The sequence below is a fragment of the Oreochromis aureus genome, linkage group 1 (assembly GCF_013358895.1).
Source record: "Oreochromis aureus strain Israel breed Guangdong linkage group 1, ZZ_aureus, whole genome shotgun sequence".
Lineage (NCBI taxonomy): Eukaryota > Metazoa > Chordata > Actinopteri > Cichliformes > Cichlidae > Oreochromis > Oreochromis aureus.
In genome coordinates, this window is record NC_052942.1 from 12,458,041 (window position 1) to 12,481,422 (window position 23,382).

The window sequence follows — 23,382 nt, forward strand, 5'->3', positions numbered from 1 at the left end:
TAGTAGAACTAAATTAAGATGCAGTATTTTCTCAGGGTATATGTTGTGTTATTTCCATATTGAGTAATATGGGCTATACATGTTGCAAGAGCTCAATAATGTATGCACACGGAAAATTATAATCACACTGAAAGAAGAGCAGGAAGTGTGATGTTGAATGTTTAGCAAATAAATAACAAGAAATGTGTATTTTTGATGTATAGTCCCCGGGCTTGTGGCTGTTACACAGAACATGTAAATATGGATTTCTTTGCTTTAAGCAATTCCCTCAAGAGTACTTAATAGGTTCTGCATTTTTTACAGAGCAACCTGGAGATAAATCATACGATAAACATGCAATGGAGCTACTACAAAACAAAGTACTGTGTGTGTGTGTGTGTTACTGGGATATTATGTGTTTCTGTGGGATAGTGTTACATACACTGTTAATTGAAGTACCATCTCTAATACAATTCACTTAACTGAATATCAGGAGTAAAATAGTAGTTAAACTTATAATCTCAGCAACAACACTGGTGCAGCTGAGCTGTATTAACTTACTGAGAATGGAAACTCCTCTGCATAAAAAACCCAACTGATTATAGGCAGAGTAAACTGAGAAGCCTCAACTATGTTGTGTTTTCTTCTAAAATAAAAGGTAACACAGGAGAGAAAAGGAATAAACAATGAGCTGTGTTTTTGGCAGGGGTAAACTGATGGACTTATCATTATCCGAGCAGTGTTTTACTGTTTACTAACAGAACGTGTGTTCAAGTAATTTAATTTTCCCCGCTGACAAAGAAATACCAAGTTAGACCGTTCCAAGAGTGATTCATGTAAGCTTATCTGAAACCACGAGTTACTCAAGACATCCAATATGATCTAGTGCTACAGCCAATCTCGGGAAACTGGTGGCTGGAGACCGCGTCGCAAACAAAATTCTGTAAGGAAATGGCCTTACAAGCTCGCTGCCTTTGAAATGGTTGCTTCAAAAATAGTTTGCAATAATAATGAGAATAGCAGGTTAGCTTGTCTGCAAAGAGACACATTATGGACAAGCTGCACTGATTACAGCGTGTTAGCAATCTGTCTGAAAGTGACTGGAGTTGGTCTGAACTGGACTGCAACTGTCTAGAGACATATGATCGAAAGCAGTCACCCAGATGTTTGCTTATTGTCTTGGTGCTTGTTGCAACTACTTGTCAACTAATTGGAAAAAATTCAATGCAATCACTGGAAAACCACTGATTTTTCCTTATGAGAAGGTTGCTTTAAAAAAAAAATCTAGTATGGCAAAGCATAACTAACAGTGGTAATATAATTACTAATAACATCTCTCAGGAGTGCCTGTTGTCATCAGCATTCAACAATTTAAGTTAACATTTCTATCATAGTTTCTATCAATGGTCCACTGGAGAGAAAAATATTACCAAATACTTTGGAGAAATTGCTTTATTGTATAATGTCAGCATAAAAGTAATGCTCTGATATTATGCTTTCCAACTATTTAGAGGGCTTTTAAAAAAGATAGAAGAAAATGTTGGTGACACTTCAGGCTTAAAGAACTTCACTGTCAACCTTGAGGTCCTCGGGGGGGAAAAAAGACTCCAGTTTCCAGTGATTTTCAGATTATATATGTCAGTGAATTACACTACTTGAGATTCCATCATGACCTGGTGTCGAAGCTGAATTTCTCATCTTGGCAATTATACCCTTGACTTCCTTTCTTGTCGTGAGAAACCTCAACAAAAGAGAGCTCCATTGTATCTGCTGGAGAGCCATCAGTGTGACTAATCTGTGTAGCAGAAGATAAGCTTTGTTCACAAAGTACTCAGTGGAGTCATATGTTCACAAGTTACTATATGTTCAGTGGAAACTGAATGAAGAGCTCTTTAAAAGCTGTTAAAGGACTTTGTATTTACATCTCTAATAAGGAACAATTGCATTTTGGTTCTATACTGTCCAAAACACTGCATGTGGTTACAGAGATTCATTTACATATGTAGCTTATGTGCAAATAAATTATTTCCATCATACAATACTATGCAAAAGTCTGGAACCTTCCCTCACCCCATATATTTTGCCAAAACAATGGGAAAAGGTGTAATCATTGATTGAAACATGTGCAGTATATAAAACAAAAACAAAGTTTATACAATTCCAGCAAGCTTAAAAGTCAATATTTGAGTATTTAATTTTAAGTAGTCTTCAGGAATAGTTCTCCAGGCTTCTTGTAGGACATTAAAAGCTCCTCTTTGTATGGCTGCCTTTTGTTCTGCTCTCTGTCAAGAAGATCCGATACTGCTTCAGCAGTGCTCCGGGGAGGCCAATCCAGGACTGAGAGAAAAACAAACAGTGGGAGACTATCGGGTATATTTTTACTGCATTGGCAGTTTGTTTGGGAACACTGTCATGTTGCCAAATTCAATCGTTGCCAATCAGACACTTTTCAGATGGTTCTGTATGGTGGATCATCTGTGTTCATAATTTCTGATGAGGCTTCAATAGATGGATCAACTCAAGAGCCAGATGCATCTCTCAGGTCCCGTGTCAGGTCTTTGCTGGACTTGTTCCATAAATTTCAAGGACATGACTTTTAGATATTGTTCATATGCTGTTAATAGTTTTTACGTTGCCAATTCTTTTGTCCAGTTCGTCTGATTGTTTTAAGGACACCCTGCTGAGACATGTCAAGTGTTCATCCTGTTAGTCCAAAAATACCATTTTAAGCCTATCAAACTGTTTTATCTGTTTTTCATTGACTCAACTAAAGAAATAGGAGCAAATTATGCGTTTTTGCATCAGTGCCTAAAGATAGAATTTAAAATTGGTTTGTTGCTAGTGGTCTGTTATCTACAGACACAACAGTGAATTGTGCTTTAGTTAGATGCCTATTTCAAGTCTGAATGATTCATAGGTCAGTGTTAAGTGGAAGAACAAAAGATTACTGACTGAAAATGAAGTGAAAGAGCAGCCAATGTCCAAAGAATTACTGTGAAACACCTTCAGAAAGCCTTGAGAACTACTGCTCAAGGCCAATACAATATAAATAATATATATTTTGCTTCTCGGAACCAAAGTACAAAGGAATGAAGGGTGGCTAAATACTTTTGCACAGTACTGTATAGTACGCTGAATAAAAGTCCAAGAATCCCAGTAGAACAAATACACACTGTAGCACAATCAGCCAGCAGTTCTTTGAAGCAAGCAAATTAATGCAAGATGGAAACAAGGCATTCGCTGCCTGGAGCTAATGAATGAAATCTGTACACTGATCCTCAACTGTTGCACTTCTAAATCATTGCTCAAGTCAGATGAATATAGGAATGCTTGTACATTTTTTTCTCTTATTTGAGAACTCTTAGACAAAGGCTTAAAGCCATGTGATTCACTCATGGAGCGTTACACTGGGAATGTACTCCTGCTTTAAAGCAATTGAAATTTACATTTTTGGATGCATCACAATAGGAAGGTCAACCCTGAATCTCATTACTTTGTTCTGCAAAAACTCAAGTAGCAGCTTCAGGCAGTCCAGTCAATATGTCTGACAATATAAGACGTGATGGAGAGTTTAAGATAATAAAGGGCACAAACTACCTGTGCATGAAAACAACCAGACTAATAGTTCAGATCTCCAGCAGGCTACAGCAGCTACAATTCTTAAATCAGTCTTGTTTGGTGGCTATTTGTGATGAATCCAACTGGCTTGAGGTTCAGTGGCAAGACCGCAGATTTCATGCATGGATCCCCGAGTGCTACGACATAATAAACTGTTCAGTGGTATTTGTTCTATTTCTTTTTATAATGCTCAAATACAGCCAGCTGTTATGACCCAGTGAACATTATGATTGCTTTTCACATCCTTTACTTTGTTTACATCTGGGTTATTTTATGTAAGTGTTTTAGACAAGCCCCTGTCAGTTAATATTAGAGTTATCAAGCAGTGTATGGTTAAATGTCTTAAGTAGAGCGGCATATGGTCTGTGTTTTACTCTTCCAGCACTGTGTATGTAGCCACTTCATACAGAGGATGTCAGGCTTAGAAAAACATAGTTGAGAGAAGGCTATCTACATGAGGTATAGGAGAAGGAAATGTGGATTCATGTCACAGAGTCAAATAGCTTTCAAAACCCAGACTGACCTTCAGCTCACAAAGACGCAAACATACAGATACAAATGTACACAGGATGTGACCATAAACCTTAATGCACATCCCTTATTACATGAGTGAGTCTTGACTGTACATCATTTTAAATGTCACAGACTCCTCCGCAGGGTAATGACTAATCAACTGAGTTTGCATCTCGTATTGCCATCACATACCAAGTAATGCAACTGGCTGCAGAAAAGGGCAGAATTCGATTCGATCTCAATCTCTGATTTGAGTATTGCCTATCGCATCCAATATCGTTCGTGTGTACAGTATTTGGATATGCTAGGTTTGCCCTAGATTTTGCCATGTGGCCTGGAAATATGAAAAATATCAGCATTTTAATCACATGAAATGCAGACAAGAGCACAAAAATGACAAAGAACTAAATGACCACTGCCTGGTGAAAAAATCCTGCACGGCAATAACATGATAATATTTAATTGTTTCAACTGTCTTAATAGGATCGGATCACTACTGTTTCCATGAAAGGGATTATAGATGTTGCACATATATTTCAACATAAACCCTAACAGAGCCTGGCAGAAAATTTCAGCAGTTAATTCCTAAAAAAATGGGAATCTTTAGTGAGAAAAGTAGCCTTTGCAAGCTGGCTGACATTCATTCAAGCTATATTTCCACAGTACTGACAGCAGAGTCCATCCATCAGTTTCAACAATTCATTTTTATATACAGAATGACACATTGCAGCACATTATAGTTTATTAGAAATAATTTTTAACCATTATGTAAGACAGCGGCAGCACTGCTGTTTGAAAAGCTGTTCATCCCTTTTCTTGCTCATTGTGATGAGGTGTGACATAGTCAGCAATGACAGGGATAGCAGATCTTGTCAACGTAAACTGCTTGAGGAGCAAGAAAAAAAAAAAAAAAAAAAAATACTAGTGCTAAACCCCGCCGACTAAGATGAGCGGCAATGCCCTGACCCGTGAGATGTGGTGGGAATTGAGGTAGAAGAGGAGGCGAGAGAGCAAGAGCACGGCAGAGTGAAAAGCTAGCTGGTGACAGAAGGATAACACAAGTGGGACTGTGTAGGTCAAGATAACCAATTTAAAATACCGAGCTAACATGCACAGCTGGGAGCATCTTGTTACACAGAGTATAACATGAGCCAGTAATGCATGGCTTTAATACTCCGTGTTACAAACAAGGAGAAAATGTAATTAGGAGATAGGTAAAGTGACCTTGTACACGATGAAATAACTTTTGTGTACTTAATTTTTTTTTATTTGACATTATTTGACACTGCCTGATGTCTGTGCCCATTTTTAGATTATATTAATGGAAATAACTTATTGGGTCTTTGAAAATGATTTGAGAGAAGGCAAATCAAGTGTGCTAATGTTCCTGGACTAAACAGTCATCAAACATCTGTGACTGTTTGGATAGTCTAGATATGGCAAATTAGGCATGAGCTGGAACAAAGCAGGAAGGGACCTTGGCGACAGACTATTACACTGTGAAATATCTCAGCAGGTAAAGACATGACAACATAAAATTACCCATAAAGAAATGTCTATTAGGTTAACAGAAACGTAATGTCTTAAAACAGACCACAGGTTAAGGGCTTGCTAAAGTGTGTGTCTTCTGTAAGAGGCAGGATATAGTGATGGATTATTTTTCAGACCTGCAACTTTCAGTGTTTGACACACAAATCCAGTGACGGATGTCGGGACGGAACAAATAAAATGGAAAAGACGCAGGCTGCTTTTTCTCTGAATAAAGCACAGCTTGGAGCAAAAGTTGCTTGAGTCAAATACTGTTAACAGCATGCAAAAAGGCCATTAAAGGAAACTGGGGCAAGCAAGAGACCTCAACAAGTTGCTGGCAGCTGCTGAAGACATCTTTCTAATGGAAAACAGTCACATTTGTGTTGAGCAGCAGAGGGAAATTCAAGGTAGTAAGATGGGACGAAGCTGAGAACAAACCCCAGCAGAATAAGACCAGAAAAAAACTGCGGCATGACCCAAAGAGGTCTCGGTCAATCAAGACGTCCCAGAAATATCGATGAACTGAAAGATTTTTAGGACAAATATTCCTCCTCACTTTTGTGCAGGAAATATCTACATTATACAAGTCTCTAAATCCAAGTCCTGACATGCTTTGGCCATTTTGTCATGACTATCTTCTGAGTTTGGTTTCGTATCTTCTTGGACAAAGATCAGGTTATATTTTATTAGCAATTTCAGAATGTTCACAAATGTGTGCATGCAGCTGTAGCAGGAAAAAAAATTAGCTCGGGGTACCGTTAAAATTAAGAAAATGAAATCTATTAGTGGTTATAATTTCCAGCAGGGAACTTTAACAAAGCCATATTTATTTATTCACCCATAAAAAGAAAACTGCTGATTCATAAACCACAACCTACAGCCAGTTTAAATAATGCAGGACCAGATTTTCCAATCTGCCTCTACATCAGCAAGCTTATAACAATGTGTCAGCACGTTTCGACCTTTTATTCAAGAGCATCAGTTTAGGTTCACTAAAACGTGAAAATTAAAATAAAAGAACAGGTGTACACGAGCCTTTTTCCACTTCACGTGTCATGTGGCAGGAAAGTGCAAAATTGTGAAAAACAAACAAAACAACCCCCAAAAAGAGCTTTAAAAGTACTCAGTACAAAAAGTAGACTTTTAAAACCCTCCAGACCAGTAATAATTTCTTTAAGACCTGTTGACATCCTACTTAACAAGAATTTCATTTAATCCTTTGATGTTCAGGTCTGAGCTACACCTCCAAAGCCTTTTTTAACTGCTCATTATGTTCACAAAAACCGAGACAAGGTGATCATATCCAGTTTTGTAGGGAAAAAAGGGGGGGCGGGGGGGGGGCAGGGTGTCATGGCTACTGCTACATTTTATCTCGAGAATCTCAAAAAGAATTCTCCGTCGATATCAAACGATCTGAGAGAGGCACAGCTGCATAAACAATCCTCTCAAGTCTTTAGAGGGTTTAGAAATATTAACAAAGGAGCTTGCAGGTACATCATTTTTGCAGTAGCAGCTATGGCAGCAGAGGGAAAATGTGTTTGAGCTCTCTTATAAATCACACAATACAGCAACAACATTGCACATCCAGACCTAGCTAGTCCCCCAGGCAACCTGACAGCAAAATCCTGTCTTTACAGATGGCTCTCAGAGAGAAACTGTGTGTGTGTGTGAGCTTTGTGTCCATGTGTGTAATTTTGTTTTTATTAATGACAATATAGTAGTTGTGAACTGTAGACACTTTCACCTGTCTTTTTTATGAATAGGTGTAAACATAAATACTAAAGATGATTTTGAAAAAAAAGGAGGAAAAAAAAATAAAGCAACTCTTAGTTAGCTCAGGCTAATTTCATCCACTCCACTTCCACGGACATGAAAGAAGCAGGACTTACAGATCTTGTGCTTCCCTTTCATGGGGAATTTCACGAGCAGCTCCTGGGGGTTTTTGCAGATGAAGACGAATGGAGAAGCAGACTCCTCACAGGTATCAGGGAACTGCAGGGATGGTGGGGGGAGGGATAATGAAAAGAACAGTTTAGCATCGTCTTACACAGGACTAGCATGTCAATACTGTGCACAGAAAATATGTTGGCGCTCATGACAGTATTACAGTTATGAATCATTCAGTGAGTCCCTGTTAATACGCCTACGTCGTGCAAACTGTCCTCCATGCCTGATGTAATACTACGGGCCTGACAGCAACTGATAGTTATGAGTCTCGCTGGGTCTTATGCACTATAATTGCACAACTAATGATGCAGTCGCTAATGAGAGCAGCTGCAGCACTTGTGAGCAGCAAAGACGACGCAAAATATATGACAACCGGCAAGAAATTCCTTTTTCAGACGCAGTGTTGTGTGTACATACTAGAAACAGAAAATAATGAATATCAATTGGAAAAAAGAAAGAAAGAAAGAAACATGTATACAATGTTTGTGTTCATTTATTAATAAGACACGGAATATTTGATTTCAAAATCAAACACATTCTTCCACATCTACAGAAATCCATCGCATTTAAAACATACCCATAACATATTTATCTGTCTCACATGCTTTAGCACATTCCTGTGTAAGAGTGGGCGTTTTACAGCCTATAAGTGACAGCAGCCCACAGCATACAGAGGCCAAGAGACAAGAGAAAACCTCTCTCTCTCTCCCTCTGTTATTGATTGGTCTCTCAGGTGAGAGTAGGGAATTGACTGACACAGTGACAAAGGAGTCATCTTTCCCATCACAGGCAGCCAACAGTTCTCAGCTCATCCAATTTCCTCCAGCACTATCAGATAGTGCCCATGATTGCATCTAGCCAGCCAGGAAGCGGCTCTTTTCATGACAGCATGCTTTTTCCTCTCCCTCCCCCCCCCTCTCTTATTCACAGCCTCTCTATCTCCCTCAAAGGAGCACTGAAGGTTGTGACAAATTTGGGGCTTTTAAAGGAAATCAACAGAGTCTGCAACCCATCTGTAAGGTCCCTGCAAACAGGGGACAGATGATAGAGATGCTTATTTCTGATTAAACCCCATGTCGACTTGAATCTCATTCACGGGCGAGTGATAAAATATGTAAACAGTCCTGAAAGAGCCCCTTGATTGCTCCCTTCCTATGGCAAATGACACAGTGATTCCAATTAAATTAGATTCCCCCGTTGGAAAATTCTCCTGACTGTCCTTGAACAAAATTATCTGTAATTTTGCAGGGGTTAAACAAGGCGGAGGGAACGCGGGGACGAGGTTGGCGATATGGAAACATCAAAACCAACACTGGAAATAGAGCCTCTCTTCATCACTCAGCTGTGTGCCAAAGAAGTTCCTTCATTAGCAGAGGCACAGGTGTTGGAGTTTATTTCTTTGTTTTTGTTTATGGGATGGCTTAGAAATTCAGAATGTCTTGGTCTTGTGGTGTGAACCACTAAACTTAAATGTGAAGCATACAGAAAAATAAAACTAAACCAAATAATAATACATTTTGAATAATAATGAGGAATTTTCATAAAAAAACTCTGTTGGAAATAGAAAAAAATCTCTCTATATAAAATATCCATGGTTCCTTAATATGGAATATTAAATAGTGGATATAAGACGGTTGTAAATCATCATTCTTAGGGAATGTGAAATACATCACTGATGTGTAATTTGGCTACTGGACCAGGACTGTTTTCCAAACTACATCTTTCCACTTTAGAAGATTTAGAAAACAGTCCTCCAATTAGAGTCTTCCCATATATCACTTTGCACACAACCACAAATAGTTACATAACAAATTAAAAGAGCAAAAACTTCAAACGCTGCACAGTTGGACTTCATCCTATCCTTCGATACAGCTGAGTTCTGAAGTTAAGCGTTCCCTATGTTCATACAACAACCTTACTAAGTGGGGTTTAAAAGATGGACGTAGCTACAGTGATGTCACTCCTGGGTTTCTGAAATCGTGTTCTGAGGCCTTGAGATAAGCGCTTGTGCCATCGCCATCTTGGTTGCAAAAAAATGAATATGATGAGGAGAGGAGGGTCTGACTGTGAACAAACAATCAAATAAAATTTGTAGGTGGCCCCACACACTAACATTTCCCTACCAGTAGTGGTTAACGCACTCATCTAACACGTGAAAGATCCCTGTTTTGAGACTGGGAGGAGACACTGTTATATCAGGAAGTAACCTCTTGCAAATAAGGCAGCAGCCAAAGGAAACTTCTTCTCAGTCTCAGTTAAATCATGTCAAAGTATTTTTCCTGTAATGGTTCCATTGAGGAGATCAATTATAATTAAAGCTTTATGGTTGAATCATCCATGTGAAAATAAAAGGCACCAAAAATCAGTATTGTCAGTTTTTGGGGGTTTTCATATTCCTTTTGTTGTTTAGTTTTAGTTATAGTGTTATTAAACATGAAACATGACATGGACATGAAACTTTAACTTCATAATTTTGTTCCCTTTGACATTTGTGAACATCAAAAAACAAATCACTCTAATTAGCTCTTCCAAGTCCAATATTTACGCCAATTTTAAGAAATTCAAGAAATGCTTCTTAACCCATTAAAACCCTTGAAACATAAGAAGACCCTTTTACACACCCTTCCCTCACTGTACACTTTCATACTTGCAAAATCTATTAAGTCTAGGCGACAGAGCTGCCTGGGTAGAGTGCAGGAAGCAGAACACAGGACAACCACTCACTAGCTGCAAACACAACAGACTATAGCCTAGAGGCACGCTCTCATCTGTGCACATCAGTTACATGGACTACGAACTTGGCAGGTTAAAGCCCGTTTAATGTCTGATGTCTGACGCAGCTGTGTTAAACATTTGTGCTCATCAGGTTATTTCTGCAAGACTTTCATGGCTGCACTGCATATGTGAAAATGGCTTAATACTGCAGCTTTTTACCAACAATACAAAGTTCCTTGAGATCACTTTTGTGAAATGGTGCTACAAAGACAAAAATAAAACTGTATAGAAGAAAGAGAGCGCATTCATCATGCTTGCAGTGGTCATTATCACATTAACAGGAAAACAAGCTCCAAAATCCTTCAATAATGGAGCCTGTGAAAGGTAATCTTCCTCGCTATTGTAACATTGTTAACACACCACTTTCTCACACAGCAGATGCAAAGTACTGTGCAGGCATGCTGCTCTTTTTTGTCTGAGTAAGACTACAAGGAGCAATAATCTAAAAAAAAAAAAAAAATCACTTTAACAGCATGATGAACAATGTGACTTGGGCCACAAGTGAAAGAGTTTATCTCTGTGTATAAGTGGGCTGCCTGCAGCATAAGAAGCACATAAAAGGAAAACTATACTTGACTTCAACGCCTGTGAGAATATTCTGTGATCTTAGAATAATTACATAAGACGTGGTAGATAAAAGAAGAATATATCACAACTAAGAAGTGAGAGATAAAAATTGGGAATAAGAGAAGATTCAAAAGGAAGAAAGAAGCACAGATCGTTTAAGATCATTACAAAAAAAAAGAAATCTCTCGTTACACAAGATGGCTGTATTGTCAGTTGTACTCAAGGAAACAAAATGGTGGTGGTCTGAATTCAGATGAAACGAGCCTAGCTGCAGCCAGTGCTCGAGTGTGCTCATGTGAGACCCTGCCAGTTGCCTGCTCTTTCATCCTCCATTAGCTAATTAGCATTTAAAGCTGTTGAATGTGCTGCTTTGCCTCGCTACCTCCCCCACTTAATTGTTTCCATTCCACGTTAATCAAAAGGGCACGAAACATTGTGGTTGTGTGACAAGAAGGTTTTCTAAAGCCCTCCATATTCATCAGGAAGGATCTAATGTAGTCTGAGTGGACCTGCTTACAAATACAATTAAAGTTAAACACAGGTATTGAATTAGGAAACTGTTAAGTGAATTTACACGAAAACACCGTGGGTGACTGTCACGTGACCTCACAGTGGCACACTCGTTCGTTAGTGAGTCAGTTTGTTAGTATGGTAGGTCATGCTTACAGCCCTTGGGCATTCTGGGTAGACTGCTTAATGTGTTCGACATGGGGAGAGATCTGAGGGCCTGTGTGTACAGCTGCATTCAAATGCCTCAGCTCGAATCGTGTATCACTAGTTGATCTCTAATTTACTTGGCCTACTCAATCGTGACACAAAAAGCTTCCGCTCTGTCACAAACATCGCTGACATTTTACTCGCGTTCGGCATAGGAGTGCACGTCCGCTGCATGGCTGCGTTCCACAATGCTTTGAAAAGGTGGATGCAAACACACCTCGACCTTGTCGGCGTGACAACTGATGATAATTCTTGCTAGTGTTTCAACAAAAGTGCAGCTCCACTGTCCTAGCAGTGGATCAGACTGAGTGTGCATAATTCAATCATCTGGTTAGCTCTCTTAAAGCAACAGCTTGACATTTTGGGAAATGTGCTTATTATTTTTTTTCCCCCTCAGAGACAAGAATGATGTCACTCTCACATCTTCACAGTTCATTTGAAGCTACTAACTGCAGCCATTTTGCTTTGCTTAATGTGTTCAACATGGAAGAAATTTTCCTGGTGTGATGTTAATCACCCAGAAGGTTCTGGACTCCACATTTTGTATCCTCAACTTTAGTGTTTTAACTGATGCCATGTTTCGTTTTTCTTTTTTGGAGACACAAATGATCATATCTGGATGAGAGGTTGTTAAGATATCAGCTAAGGTTAGCAAGCTTTGATAGCCACCTGCATTCATTAACTATATGGTGTTACCCACACATAGATATTGGCACTGCTAAGTCACAGAATTATGAAATACTAGAATTAAACTCACCAAAATTAAAGCACAAGCTTCTTGAACAGGTGGTACAACACAACAAGTAATTCCTAAATCCTTCTATATACATCTTAGCCCAATAGTTTGCAGGCAAAAGCATCAGTTACACAGACCTAGAGACCAGTTGATGACAGCTGGCAACCTCTGGTTAGGAATACATATTTTACCCTAGTGAACTAGTTGGTAGTGGTTGCTGAGAAAAACTGGTAGTGCACAGAATACCTTCTTGCGAGCGTTGTGGTTAGTAGTTGACTGCACACAATGTTGTCTGTAAACACTGAGCAATATTTTTAAAGCTGTGAACCAAGCCAGAAAGTGAGAAATTTCACCTTCAAAATAAAAGTTGTGCCTTTCCGCTGCAAACAACATCAGCATCATTCAAATGGCACAGCTTTTGCCCCGGATGTTCTCCACTGCCTGTTTCTGTTGTACGTTCACCGTTTCTCTACTTCGCGATTAACTGGTTACTGGTTGCAGACAAGTCTGCATTTTCCATGCAAGCTACAGGCAATCCCATGGCAACCTGTTAGCAACCAAAACAAACACAAGGAAGGAGACGAAGGAGTGTTGTAGGAGCCATTTTTGGTTAACACCTTATGTTGCCGCTAGAGGTCACCTTTTTCTGTTTTCGTATGGTTGGTTCATGTAAAGGTATTTAAGGTAGACGCACATAATCAGCATCAGGTGTGTTGTTTATCGCAAGAAGGCAAACAGTTTGTGACTGCTGCGCTGTTATGTTAAAAATGTTGGAATAAAGACCAAAAGGACAAGATAAGTACTACTGGAGTTATTGGACTGTTTAATTAATTCATGCATACCAGTGACATCGCGTCACCCCCGTTAACAAACACCTCAGTGGCTTCAAGCGTAGGCTTAGCCTCTGCAAGTGTCATCATACACTTCATTCTTACTTAGCAACAGCCAGCAACCACACTCTCCCCCTCAGATGGTTCCTGATGGCAGTTTTACGTCTAACTGCTTTAACACATGAACAATGCCCAGAGTTGCTTTTTGAGAAACATAATGGAAACAGGGGATTGCTCTCCATTGCGGGAACGCTCTACTATTAGAAATACTCTTTTTTTGCATTAGGTAAAAGGTGGTTTTTAAGTAGAGCACACAGAAGGCAGCCAAGAGGTCCTTAACACACACGCATACAGAGCTGAGTTCTCTAATATTTTTCTGATCTTTCACACGTGGGATCAATTGGAATGGACTCCATTTTTGTAGCAGGGAGCTGACAATGTAAATCTGTTATATGTTGGCGTACTGTTTTCATGCACAGCTGTCTACAAAATTAAAAATGGGTATTTAAACATCACAGAGGTTGTTTAATCATTTGTTTGTGCCAGAGGATAAAAAGCAAGGCCCCAACAAACTGAAACATCTTTTTATTTGCAAGCTAGACATACTGCAATGCTTTGGAAGTACATGCTGAAGTGGGATGTGTGGGAGTTAAGCAGGCAACATGCTGCAAATATGGACTCAAAATATTTAACAGGAGCACAGCTGAATGAAGGCTGATATAACATACTAAACAGCAAAATGAAGAGGTGAAAAATTCATAAAGCATCACAGCCTCTTCAGAGACTGCCAGTTCAATAAACTGCCCACTATTTAATTTGCTGGGATCAAGCCGGAGGGGATTCAACAATAACCAAGTGCAATAATATGAAATTCACAAGTTCATTGGAAAAAGTAAAAAGGGTCTGCTGGAAGGAAGCCTTTGGCTATAAAAGAATAACACTGGCTTAGAGGGCAGTGAGAGGGCACAGTGACCCCACTGCTCTTACCACACATCTTTATATTAATGTAACATGGACTGAGGTTTATGAGTTTTATATTTCACACGCGTACTTTATCAGCTTTCCTTTCTCAACAAGTCATCTGCGTTCAATATACTGTACTATTTATTCAAAATACAGTCCAAATACCACGAGCTAGCATCAGCATTTTAAGTAAACAACATCCATCTTAATAAAAACAGCTAAAACAGAGTCAGGATTTGACAGCAGGAACACAAACCTTTAAGCCCAAGCTTGTCAAGTAACAGCTCAACAAGCCAACACTGTTCCCTCTCCTCTTTCTACAATGTCTCTCTCCCTCTCTCTGGCTCTTTTCAGCTGCTGTCGGCAATTAAGGGCAGCAGAGACAAGTAATCTCCTTCTGGGCGACAGGGCCAGACCAGAACAGGCATGTGGAGTGGGCTGTGCAGTGAAAGGGGGAGGGGTTGGGGGACTGCGAGGCTGGCCCCTGCCTCAGCCCTAGCCAGGCCCTGCTTGGCTGCACTCAATCTCAGCCCAATAAAAAGCCCTTCATTGGCAGGGTGCAACTGAGCCAGACGGGCTGGGAGCATGTGGCTTTTAAAAATGAGGAGGGTGGAATAAGGGGAATGGGAAGGAGGGGGGACCAAAGAGTAAAAATGAGGAATACGATTCGGGAAGAAAGACAGATAATAAGAATACAGAGGCAGAGACTCTGATAGATAGGGAACTACACAAAACCAACTGCGTCTTCCCTGAGAGGACACTTTTGAAATACTGCTTAGCCAGTTCTGTCAAGGCTGGTTTCACCCTGGGAATGCAGAAACAGATGGGTTGTCTCTGAGCTATGGGCTACATGTGGGAGGTGAAAGGGTGTTGTTGGGAACTGTATGCAACAGCAATCCTTTGCCAATCGTTCTTTAATCTATTGTGTTCCCCAAACAACACAAGCCTGTTTCTGGCATTCATTAACCCGCCAACAAATGCAGCTGCCCCGAGGAAACTTGTACTCAAACTGCTTTTCAGCCTTTTACACGCACTAAGTGTGTTATTTGTTTTTCCATCGCCGAACAACACAGGAACAGAGCACATACAGGCAGCACAGACATTCAAAGACAACAAACTGCACAGACATGACTGCACAAACACAGACACACAATTGTACATTTTCCTTGCTCTATAAGTAGAGCTTTAACTGAATTAAATCATGTGCTGTGCCAATTTGTTTTCATGCTGTCTTGTTACATTTCTGTTTCAAAAAATGAATTAATGAAGAAAACACAAACAAACATATAAATGTGATTAATTATAAATCATTTTAAAGGATCCCATAAACTGTAATGGTCTATCAATAAGCAATCACTGAGATTGTAAAAGTCCAAGTAGCACCAATGTGACTCTACTTTTGTCTCTGTCCTAAAATCTGTAACTGATGAGCTGCATATCAGTGCCTGTAAATCTGATTTATCAGCGATGGATGAATTTTTCTTTACAAGCTTCTAACAACTGAGGACTAGTGCGGTGAACAATAGGTGCTCAGATAAGATTGAAAAGCTGGCAATGTTCCATTTCTCTACGCAGAAAAGTACTAATTTCCGCTCCACTGCCTATAAACTGGGTGGCAAACTCATGAGCATAGACTTTTGTTGTCATAGTAAGGTAACCCGATTTTTTCCCCGCAAAGCTGGCATGCAGCCTTATTTTTGTTGGCAAGATTGTCATCGAAGGTTTGAAGCTCTAAATACGTTCACACATCGCTTTTCTCTTCTGTGTTTGAATAATCAGCTCAGCAGAAAATGGCCCTCGATATTTTCTTCTATTTATTAGTTCACAAGTCGACAGAACATGTTTAATTTAATAGTGAATTTTAGATTGGACATGAAACGTTGCATGAATTAGACACACGATAAACATGTCTACCAGATTTAACACTGTCCAGGAAGCTATATTTAAAAAATAGGTGTTTAAAGGTAAAGTTTTAGAGCTTGTGTACAGCCTTGCCTGAGTACACCAAATGGTCCCTGCCAATAGAATTACATTAGTTTATGTTAGCAAACTAGGGACTGAACCAATTAATTAAATGGAAACCAAGTACATGTAAGCTTAAAAGCAGTCTGCAGGAGGTCACTTTTGTACTGCCCCTGTCTACAACAATGAGTTTAATGTTAAAAACCAAGAACATGCTTTCACTCTTTGCCTCTTAGGTAGTAAAGGGTTCTTCAGTATTGGCAAGCTGCACTGAATTGGGAGACTACACCTATTAGCCATAATGTTAGGGTTCATAGATCACTTTATAAATGAGGAATCTGTGCAGCAGAGACTGTTTGAGCCAGGTGCAGCGGTCGTTCACAGGGCCGATCAGCGCTAGTTTATGCAACATTAAAGTTTAGGTTAACCTCGATAGAACTGGGGTTTAAGTCTTTCTTTTCACAAGCGCATCCAACTACGTTAAAAATGAAAAAGTTCTCACATGTGCATCACACCAAAACTACAAGTAAATTTGTTTTCGAAGGGCAATTGGGAATCCATCAGCATCTCTGCAGGAAAAGAAAATTGCCACCTTACAGTCTCCTTCAGTTACATTTGATTGACTGATGCATGCGATGGACCACAACCCCCCCCCACAACCAAAAATACCAGGAGCCACAAGGAAGAAATGACATAGCTTTTGGAAAGCTTATTTCCTTGTTTTTGACCTTGAATTGAATTGGAAAAACAGAAGAAACAGGATGGAATAGGTGAACTGCTACTTCCTACTAGAAGTGAGGCAAAAACAAAGCCCAAATGTAGCTTAAGTGGCCTTTTTTGTTCTTATTCTCCTTTTCTTTTTTCCTGTGGAGATGCTGATAGATAGTTGTGGTTCGTAATCTAGCTTCACGGACAGTGTTAAATGTGTGGCAGGCTAGAATAGAGCTCCATGGCATAAACATGTAGTACATGTAGTGTTTCATGTCCAAGGTTCTACCAGGCCATAGGATAAACTACATGAATCAATCAGTCTTTACATTCACTGTTTTCATAACTGCACCAAAATTGTTTGGTGGAATAATTTTGAATAGAAAACAACTTTTTTCAATAAATGCATTTCAGCCCTGAAGTTCTCTAGATATTACTCAGTGGAGGTGGATGGACATTGGCCATTTCATGTTCCTTACCCACCACCTCCACAGTACAGATGTAATGGTCTTATCAATTCAAAGTGAACAAGTTATATGTCCTGCCTCCTGCACACTATTTAGGCAGCATCCTTACCCAAACTAAACCGAGAATTTCTACCAGTGAGAATGTAGCGGACACGAACCGTCTCCTAGACAAAGGGCAACTTCAGAAAATGTCAGTCTAGTAAAATTTTATTTCCACAGCACCTTCTAAGACAAATACCACAAAGCGCTTCACAAAAAATGCTAGAACATCAAACTAAAAAGTCACCCAACAGCAGTTTCAGCAAAGATCTACATCACTGTTGAAGTAAACCACCAACAATGAGGCGTTAAGCTGCGACTGCCATCAAAGACGGAGACGATTTTAATATTTACAAAAAACAATTCCAGTAGTTTAGCAGGGATCCTCCATGTTTTCTGATTTGCCACCATCTGTCGTTTGCTGTTAATTCAAAGTCGTGCCTTCATCTGTTTGACATTAAAAGCCTTCCAGCAGTTGAGGAGAAAAAAATATTTTCACATCACATTTACTGTTAAACATCTGCAGGAAGTGTTGAGTTTCATTAAGAGAAACTTAAAATGATGAAAGAGCAACAAAGAGGTGTTGACTGGAATGAATGAAACAGCGAGTACAAACAGCTTTTCTGTTTGAAAGTGAAAAACAGCAATAAGTGCATATGTCTTAAATGTTCCTTATAAATATCAAAATGTATCAATGGAGCCTTCACAATGAGAACTACAGTTCACACACTAAGCATTTTGCATTTACAGCTCTTCCTTCCTGTACATCAATTCTGATATTCACTTATGCAAATGTATTAATGCATCAAATGTAATAACAGATGTTACTAGCATTAAAAAGCTGACTTTTTTATTTAGTGGCTACATCAATAGACATTAGAATGCAGGTCAACCATTTGTGGGCTGAACAGCTCAGGTGGATAGGAATATTGTGTTAACTGGTTTATTCATGGTAACAAAGTCACTCAGCTGCACGGTATCAAGGGTACATGTAAACAGCCCTACCAGAGTTTGGCTAGCGGCCAAATTGCACAGTACATGTAAGTGTAGCCTGTGGCCTCTTCACAGGCATCATACATTTCAGTTGTCTTTTAGACTCTCAGCCACCTTTTTTTCCAATAAATCCCAGTTGGCTGTCAGCAACTATTCTGATAAACCAATAACGGTCATTAATTAATTAAAAAAAAAACAAAAAACATTTACCAATGACAAATATTCCCAGCTTTCAACTACTTAACGTGTATCAGCAGCAACTCCTTTCAGCTATGTTAAAACCATGTAAAAGTTCTTTTAAGATGAAATAATGTGATCAACTGAATAAACAGCTTGCAAGTTAATCTATGAACTGACGCCTTATAACAATCAACGTTTTTACCTTTGCTTACAGAACAATAATTCCCAAACCTTTGTCAAGACTAAAACTAGAAGCGCTCAGCTTGTGCAAAACACAGGATTAAGATCATACTTGCTCATAACCCAAACCGATACCAGACAGCTACTGCAACTCATTTAGTCTCTTTCAGTGGAGCTTAGGCACAGAGTTGCATGGTGATGATTAAAAATTTAGCATACTCCTTCACCTACAGAATCAACTGGTGTCAAGTTGGAGAGTGAACATTAATTATCCAGGAGTGTCCAACACTGGCTCCTGAAATTTTTTACATTATTAATATCCTCAACGCAAGAGACATGTCTCATTATTAGAAGCTCGGCACCAAGGCCACGATTTTCCAATTACTGCCCCCGTGTCAGTCTGTGTTCAACTAAAAAAAAATTCCCTAAAAAAATACTTCCGGTTTCACTAGATATGCAGGGTCAGATATAAGTTTGCACTTTGCCATAAATTAAGTTAAAATTCATTTTCAATTCTAATCAAACCATCAGAGTTAATGTGAAATTCCATTAAACCTGGGGCAGCCAACATATTTTTGTCATCACTGGACAGAAAATGCATAGTAAATCCCGACAAAGCCTAACTCGAGCGCTCTGAGAGTGAATTAAACTGCATCTAGATTGTAACTGGGGAAGTAAGAGGCAAAATGGGCTATATCTCAATTCTACCCAAAAGTCTATGCAAGGTTTACTATATTAACTGTGTGGTTTTGTGGTTTTGATTCAAGAATCAACTCAGTCTGTCAGTAACGGACGATTCATTTTTTATTTTCATGCAAATAACTTCAAGGTGTCACTAGCCCAGTACTGAGTTATTGAAATTTCCCATAAGGACTAAGGAGCAAAAGGTATTTATCAATTTTCTACCATTGTGACTCATAAGCAAACACTTCAGCTCTGCAAAAGAAATGTTGGTAAAGGGCAAGCCGCACATTAGGCTTTTCAGCCAGTACCAGTGCTGACAGGTGTAGTGAAGTCATGTGTTTTTGCAGTGAGATTCACACAGACTTCCTCACTTAGCCCAGTTCCACTTTCCCAGCCATGTTTATGACTTCACCTCCTGCGGTGGCCCTCGGGCAAGAAGAAAACAAGACTGTCTCACAACAGTCAAAGCCTTTTAGACTCAAAAACACAAACTGCTGGAACTTTCCAAGGAAAAGGCTCCTCTCTTTTACTCACAGTCAAGCTTCTGTTTGATGACTGCTGGACTCTGGCAATACTGAAAAATAGAGTTATTTCAAATGTGCAGTGAAAAATATAGTACCATTTTCATTACATTTAAACTGCGAGGAGATACAAAACAATGCATTTAATAGTGCAGTTAAGAAGCTGCAAGTACCAAACATGGAAAAAGTGGATGTTATAATTATCAGACAACCTCATGGCAAGCACTTCTACTTGGTGGTTTCCTTTAAAACGCACACGCACACACACACGAACCCCTGGAGACAATTACTATGTCTGCCTTCAACCCTCGACTTCAAAGAAAAATTCCAGGGAATCTAAGGCATTAAAACTTCTTATTTTCCACCACAATCTCCTTTTATCGGTGCCACAAATCCACCTCTCCTTTACACAGGTGCTGTCAGCAAAAATGCTTGTATTTTAAGTAAGGTAACAAACCACTTCACAGTGGGCATTTGATTTCATAATGTGGAAATTGAGAAGAACTGGGGAGTTTATGAACACGTCTGTCTCTTAAGGTGAATATTTGCTTTGATATTCTGACGTCGGGGTGCAGCCCTGCCATCTGTGTTCACTCAGCCTCTGTGGGAAACAACTGTCTCTTCCCTCCTTCCTTCAAAGCTGGCAGTAAGCATGGTTTGAGAAAGGAGCACAAAAAGAACCCTCGATTCTTATCAAAGGCATGTTTTAGGTTTCTCTAAGCCCATGGGTTAGTACTATACCGTACAATAGATAAGGTGATCCGACTGATATGTTCTAAAGGAGGGTACAAGGGTGCTGAATAGGAGCCCCTTTTCAATTTATATCTCTACAGCCGTTTCCAAGTAATCCAAATTTTTTGAGTGGTTAAATACAACTAAGAGACGGAATGAATACTTTACATTTCTTCGCATTGTTGAATTATCCTTGGCTCTAATTGAAAAAACAAACAAAAAAAGATTAGGCAATTGGGAATTTATTATTTCTTTAGTTGCTATACGTTTTTCTGCATTGCACATAAGCAGCTGACAATAATACAGTGACAGTTATCACCTACAGTCCTTCTTGAAACTATATCCTGATGGCAATTCAAGTGTTCTTTTTTCATGTGATCTGCTGCTGCTGCTCTTTATGGATTTACGCATCTAACTTCAACCACATGTAAACAGATGTTTTGTGAGTTGTCTTGGCTGATTTCCATCCATCCAGTATACTGTTTACTGGTTTCGTACTCGACAGTATAGTTAGTGTGAAGTTAGAATTCAGTCACTGAATCTAAGCATCTTTAGCTAAAATGGAAATTCATCTCTGCTACACTTTATGTAACCCAACTCTGGCCATGAAACATCAGACACTCTGACGAGACCAACACACTGTTCTCACTTCAAATCCATCAGAGTACAACAAGCTAACCTGTTTATCCTGCACTACACTGCAGAGTATTTTCATGCAATCTCTATTTCAATTCAATTCAATTGTATTTATGTAGCACCAAATCACAACAACTATTGTTTCAAGGGATTTTGTGTTGAGAAAAATCCAATTTAAATAGCACAAAGTAAGTAAGTATACCTTAATTTGTTTTGCAGGACATTTCACAATATGAAAAATCATAACTTCACATCATATACAAAGCCAACATCTGGTTACAAAAAACCCCCGAGGACTTTACATTAATCTTTAAATATCAAGTTTATCAAATGCTACTGAGCAATCAATATCTGGTCGCAGCAGATGGCCGCCCCTCCCTGAGCCTGGTTCTGCTGGAGGTTTCTTCCTGTTAAAAGGGAGTTTTTCCTTCCCACTGTCGCCAAAGTGCTTGCTCACAGGGGTTCATATGATTGTTGGGTTTTTTTTCTGTATGCATTATTGTAGGGTCTACCTTACAATATAACGTGCATTGAGGCGACTGTTGTTGTGATTTGGCGCTATATAAATAAAATCGAATTGAATTGAATATCTTTAAATATAAGCTCTTTTCTATTCCCTGTCCCCCGTCCTGTCTTTCTTACATCTCTGAGAGAAATCAGTCGTCATTCCTTTCACTCCCTGAGAAATACACCGGCACTTTCAGCTAACAGACACAGTGTGTGACAGACTGCACTGAAAAAGTTTGTACGTTTGCTAATATTTGTTGAGCTGATAGAAATGTTACAATGTTGAAATTATCTGTCACTTAAACTTTATAAACTTTACTCCTTTTATTCTCACTCCTTTTCCATAGGGCTAGCTAGATGCTGAAGTACCGGTACCATGGCTTATGGACATCTACACAAAACAAAACAAAACATCAGCCCACTTTAACCTGTAACTACGGCGATATAAATTATGCATAACTTACAAGGTTTTGCTTCTTTCATCTCTTTGCATGCGATTGATTGATACACCGTTAGGATTGCCTTTCCTGTGTTATTGTTCAGGCTCAAATCGGTTTGATGTTTAAAAGCGTGCAGTGATGTGAAACAACAACTCCCCTCAAATGTCTTAAGCCAAACGTAATGAGCCTGTTTTGAAAATGTAAGGAACAGAAAGATATTTATGTGAAAATGTACACAGCAAAACAAAAGTGTTGTCAGAAAAATAAATATAAAAGTAAAGTACAGACACCTGAAAGCTCTATTTAAGTACAGAAACGAAGTATTTGTACTTTGTTACTTCCCAGCCCTGCTCTTGATATAGCCTAACTGATACCAATTTTGGCTGGCAGAGATAATGTATAAAAAACAACAGAAAATCAACAAAGAGCCATAACTTTTCTCTGTAGTCTCAACAGGACCTTGTCAGTACTTGGCTTTGCAACTACACAATGTTCTATACAAATGCCAGCTTCTTAGATCACTTATGTATGATGGATTAAACTTCAAACATATTAGATAAAACTATGTTTTCCCAGACACAGTAAACATTTGAGTACAAATCCGGACGATAATTTTCTGTCTTGTGCATTATCCAACTTTCTGTTAAATATTAAAACTGCATCTTTATTTGAACAGCAGACACAAACCTTTTAGCTTTTAGGAAATTCCAATATTATTACATCTAGACTCAAACAGTTTGACAAAACAGCTCTTAGAAAAAGGTCATCTTTCAAATGGAAGAAAAGATTCTTTCCTCATGGTGATAACATGCCTCCGCACAGACCATGTGTTGTTTAAAACATCACTATTAAAATGTAATTATGTTGAGTCATATTCTTGCATCAATGACCACAAAAACTGTTACATTCCAAGGATGATCTGACATGTAAATCAATACTTCACACAGTTTGCCAACAACAGCAAATCATGTCATATTTGCTTCTTGAGCAATGGCAGAAGGGCTTGTGGAGTGGATGCGCCAAGAAGCATCACTAAATATAGGAAAAGGCAGCAGAATGAAACAGTCCCGGCTGGCGGTGGAGTAACACTGCAAATTCCTGAATATTGGATTTCCATTGTACTGCAGAATACATTTATTTCGTGATGTAAGCTAAAAT

General features: G+C 39.1%; 1 protein-coding gene across 1 annotated transcript in view; it reads right to left on the reverse strand.

Moving 5' to 3' along the window:
• The window catches only part of trip4 (thyroid hormone receptor interactor 4), an 81,740-nt gene that overhangs the window by 42,739 nt on the left and 15,619 nt on the right, over positions 1-23,382 (reverse strand). Inside the window, exon 12 of the mRNA XM_031744578.2 lies at positions 7,530-7,632. Coding sequence (XP_031600438.1) covers positions 7,530-7,632 — 103 coding nt within the window. The remainder of the gene's footprint in view (positions 1-7,529; positions 7,633-23,382) is intronic.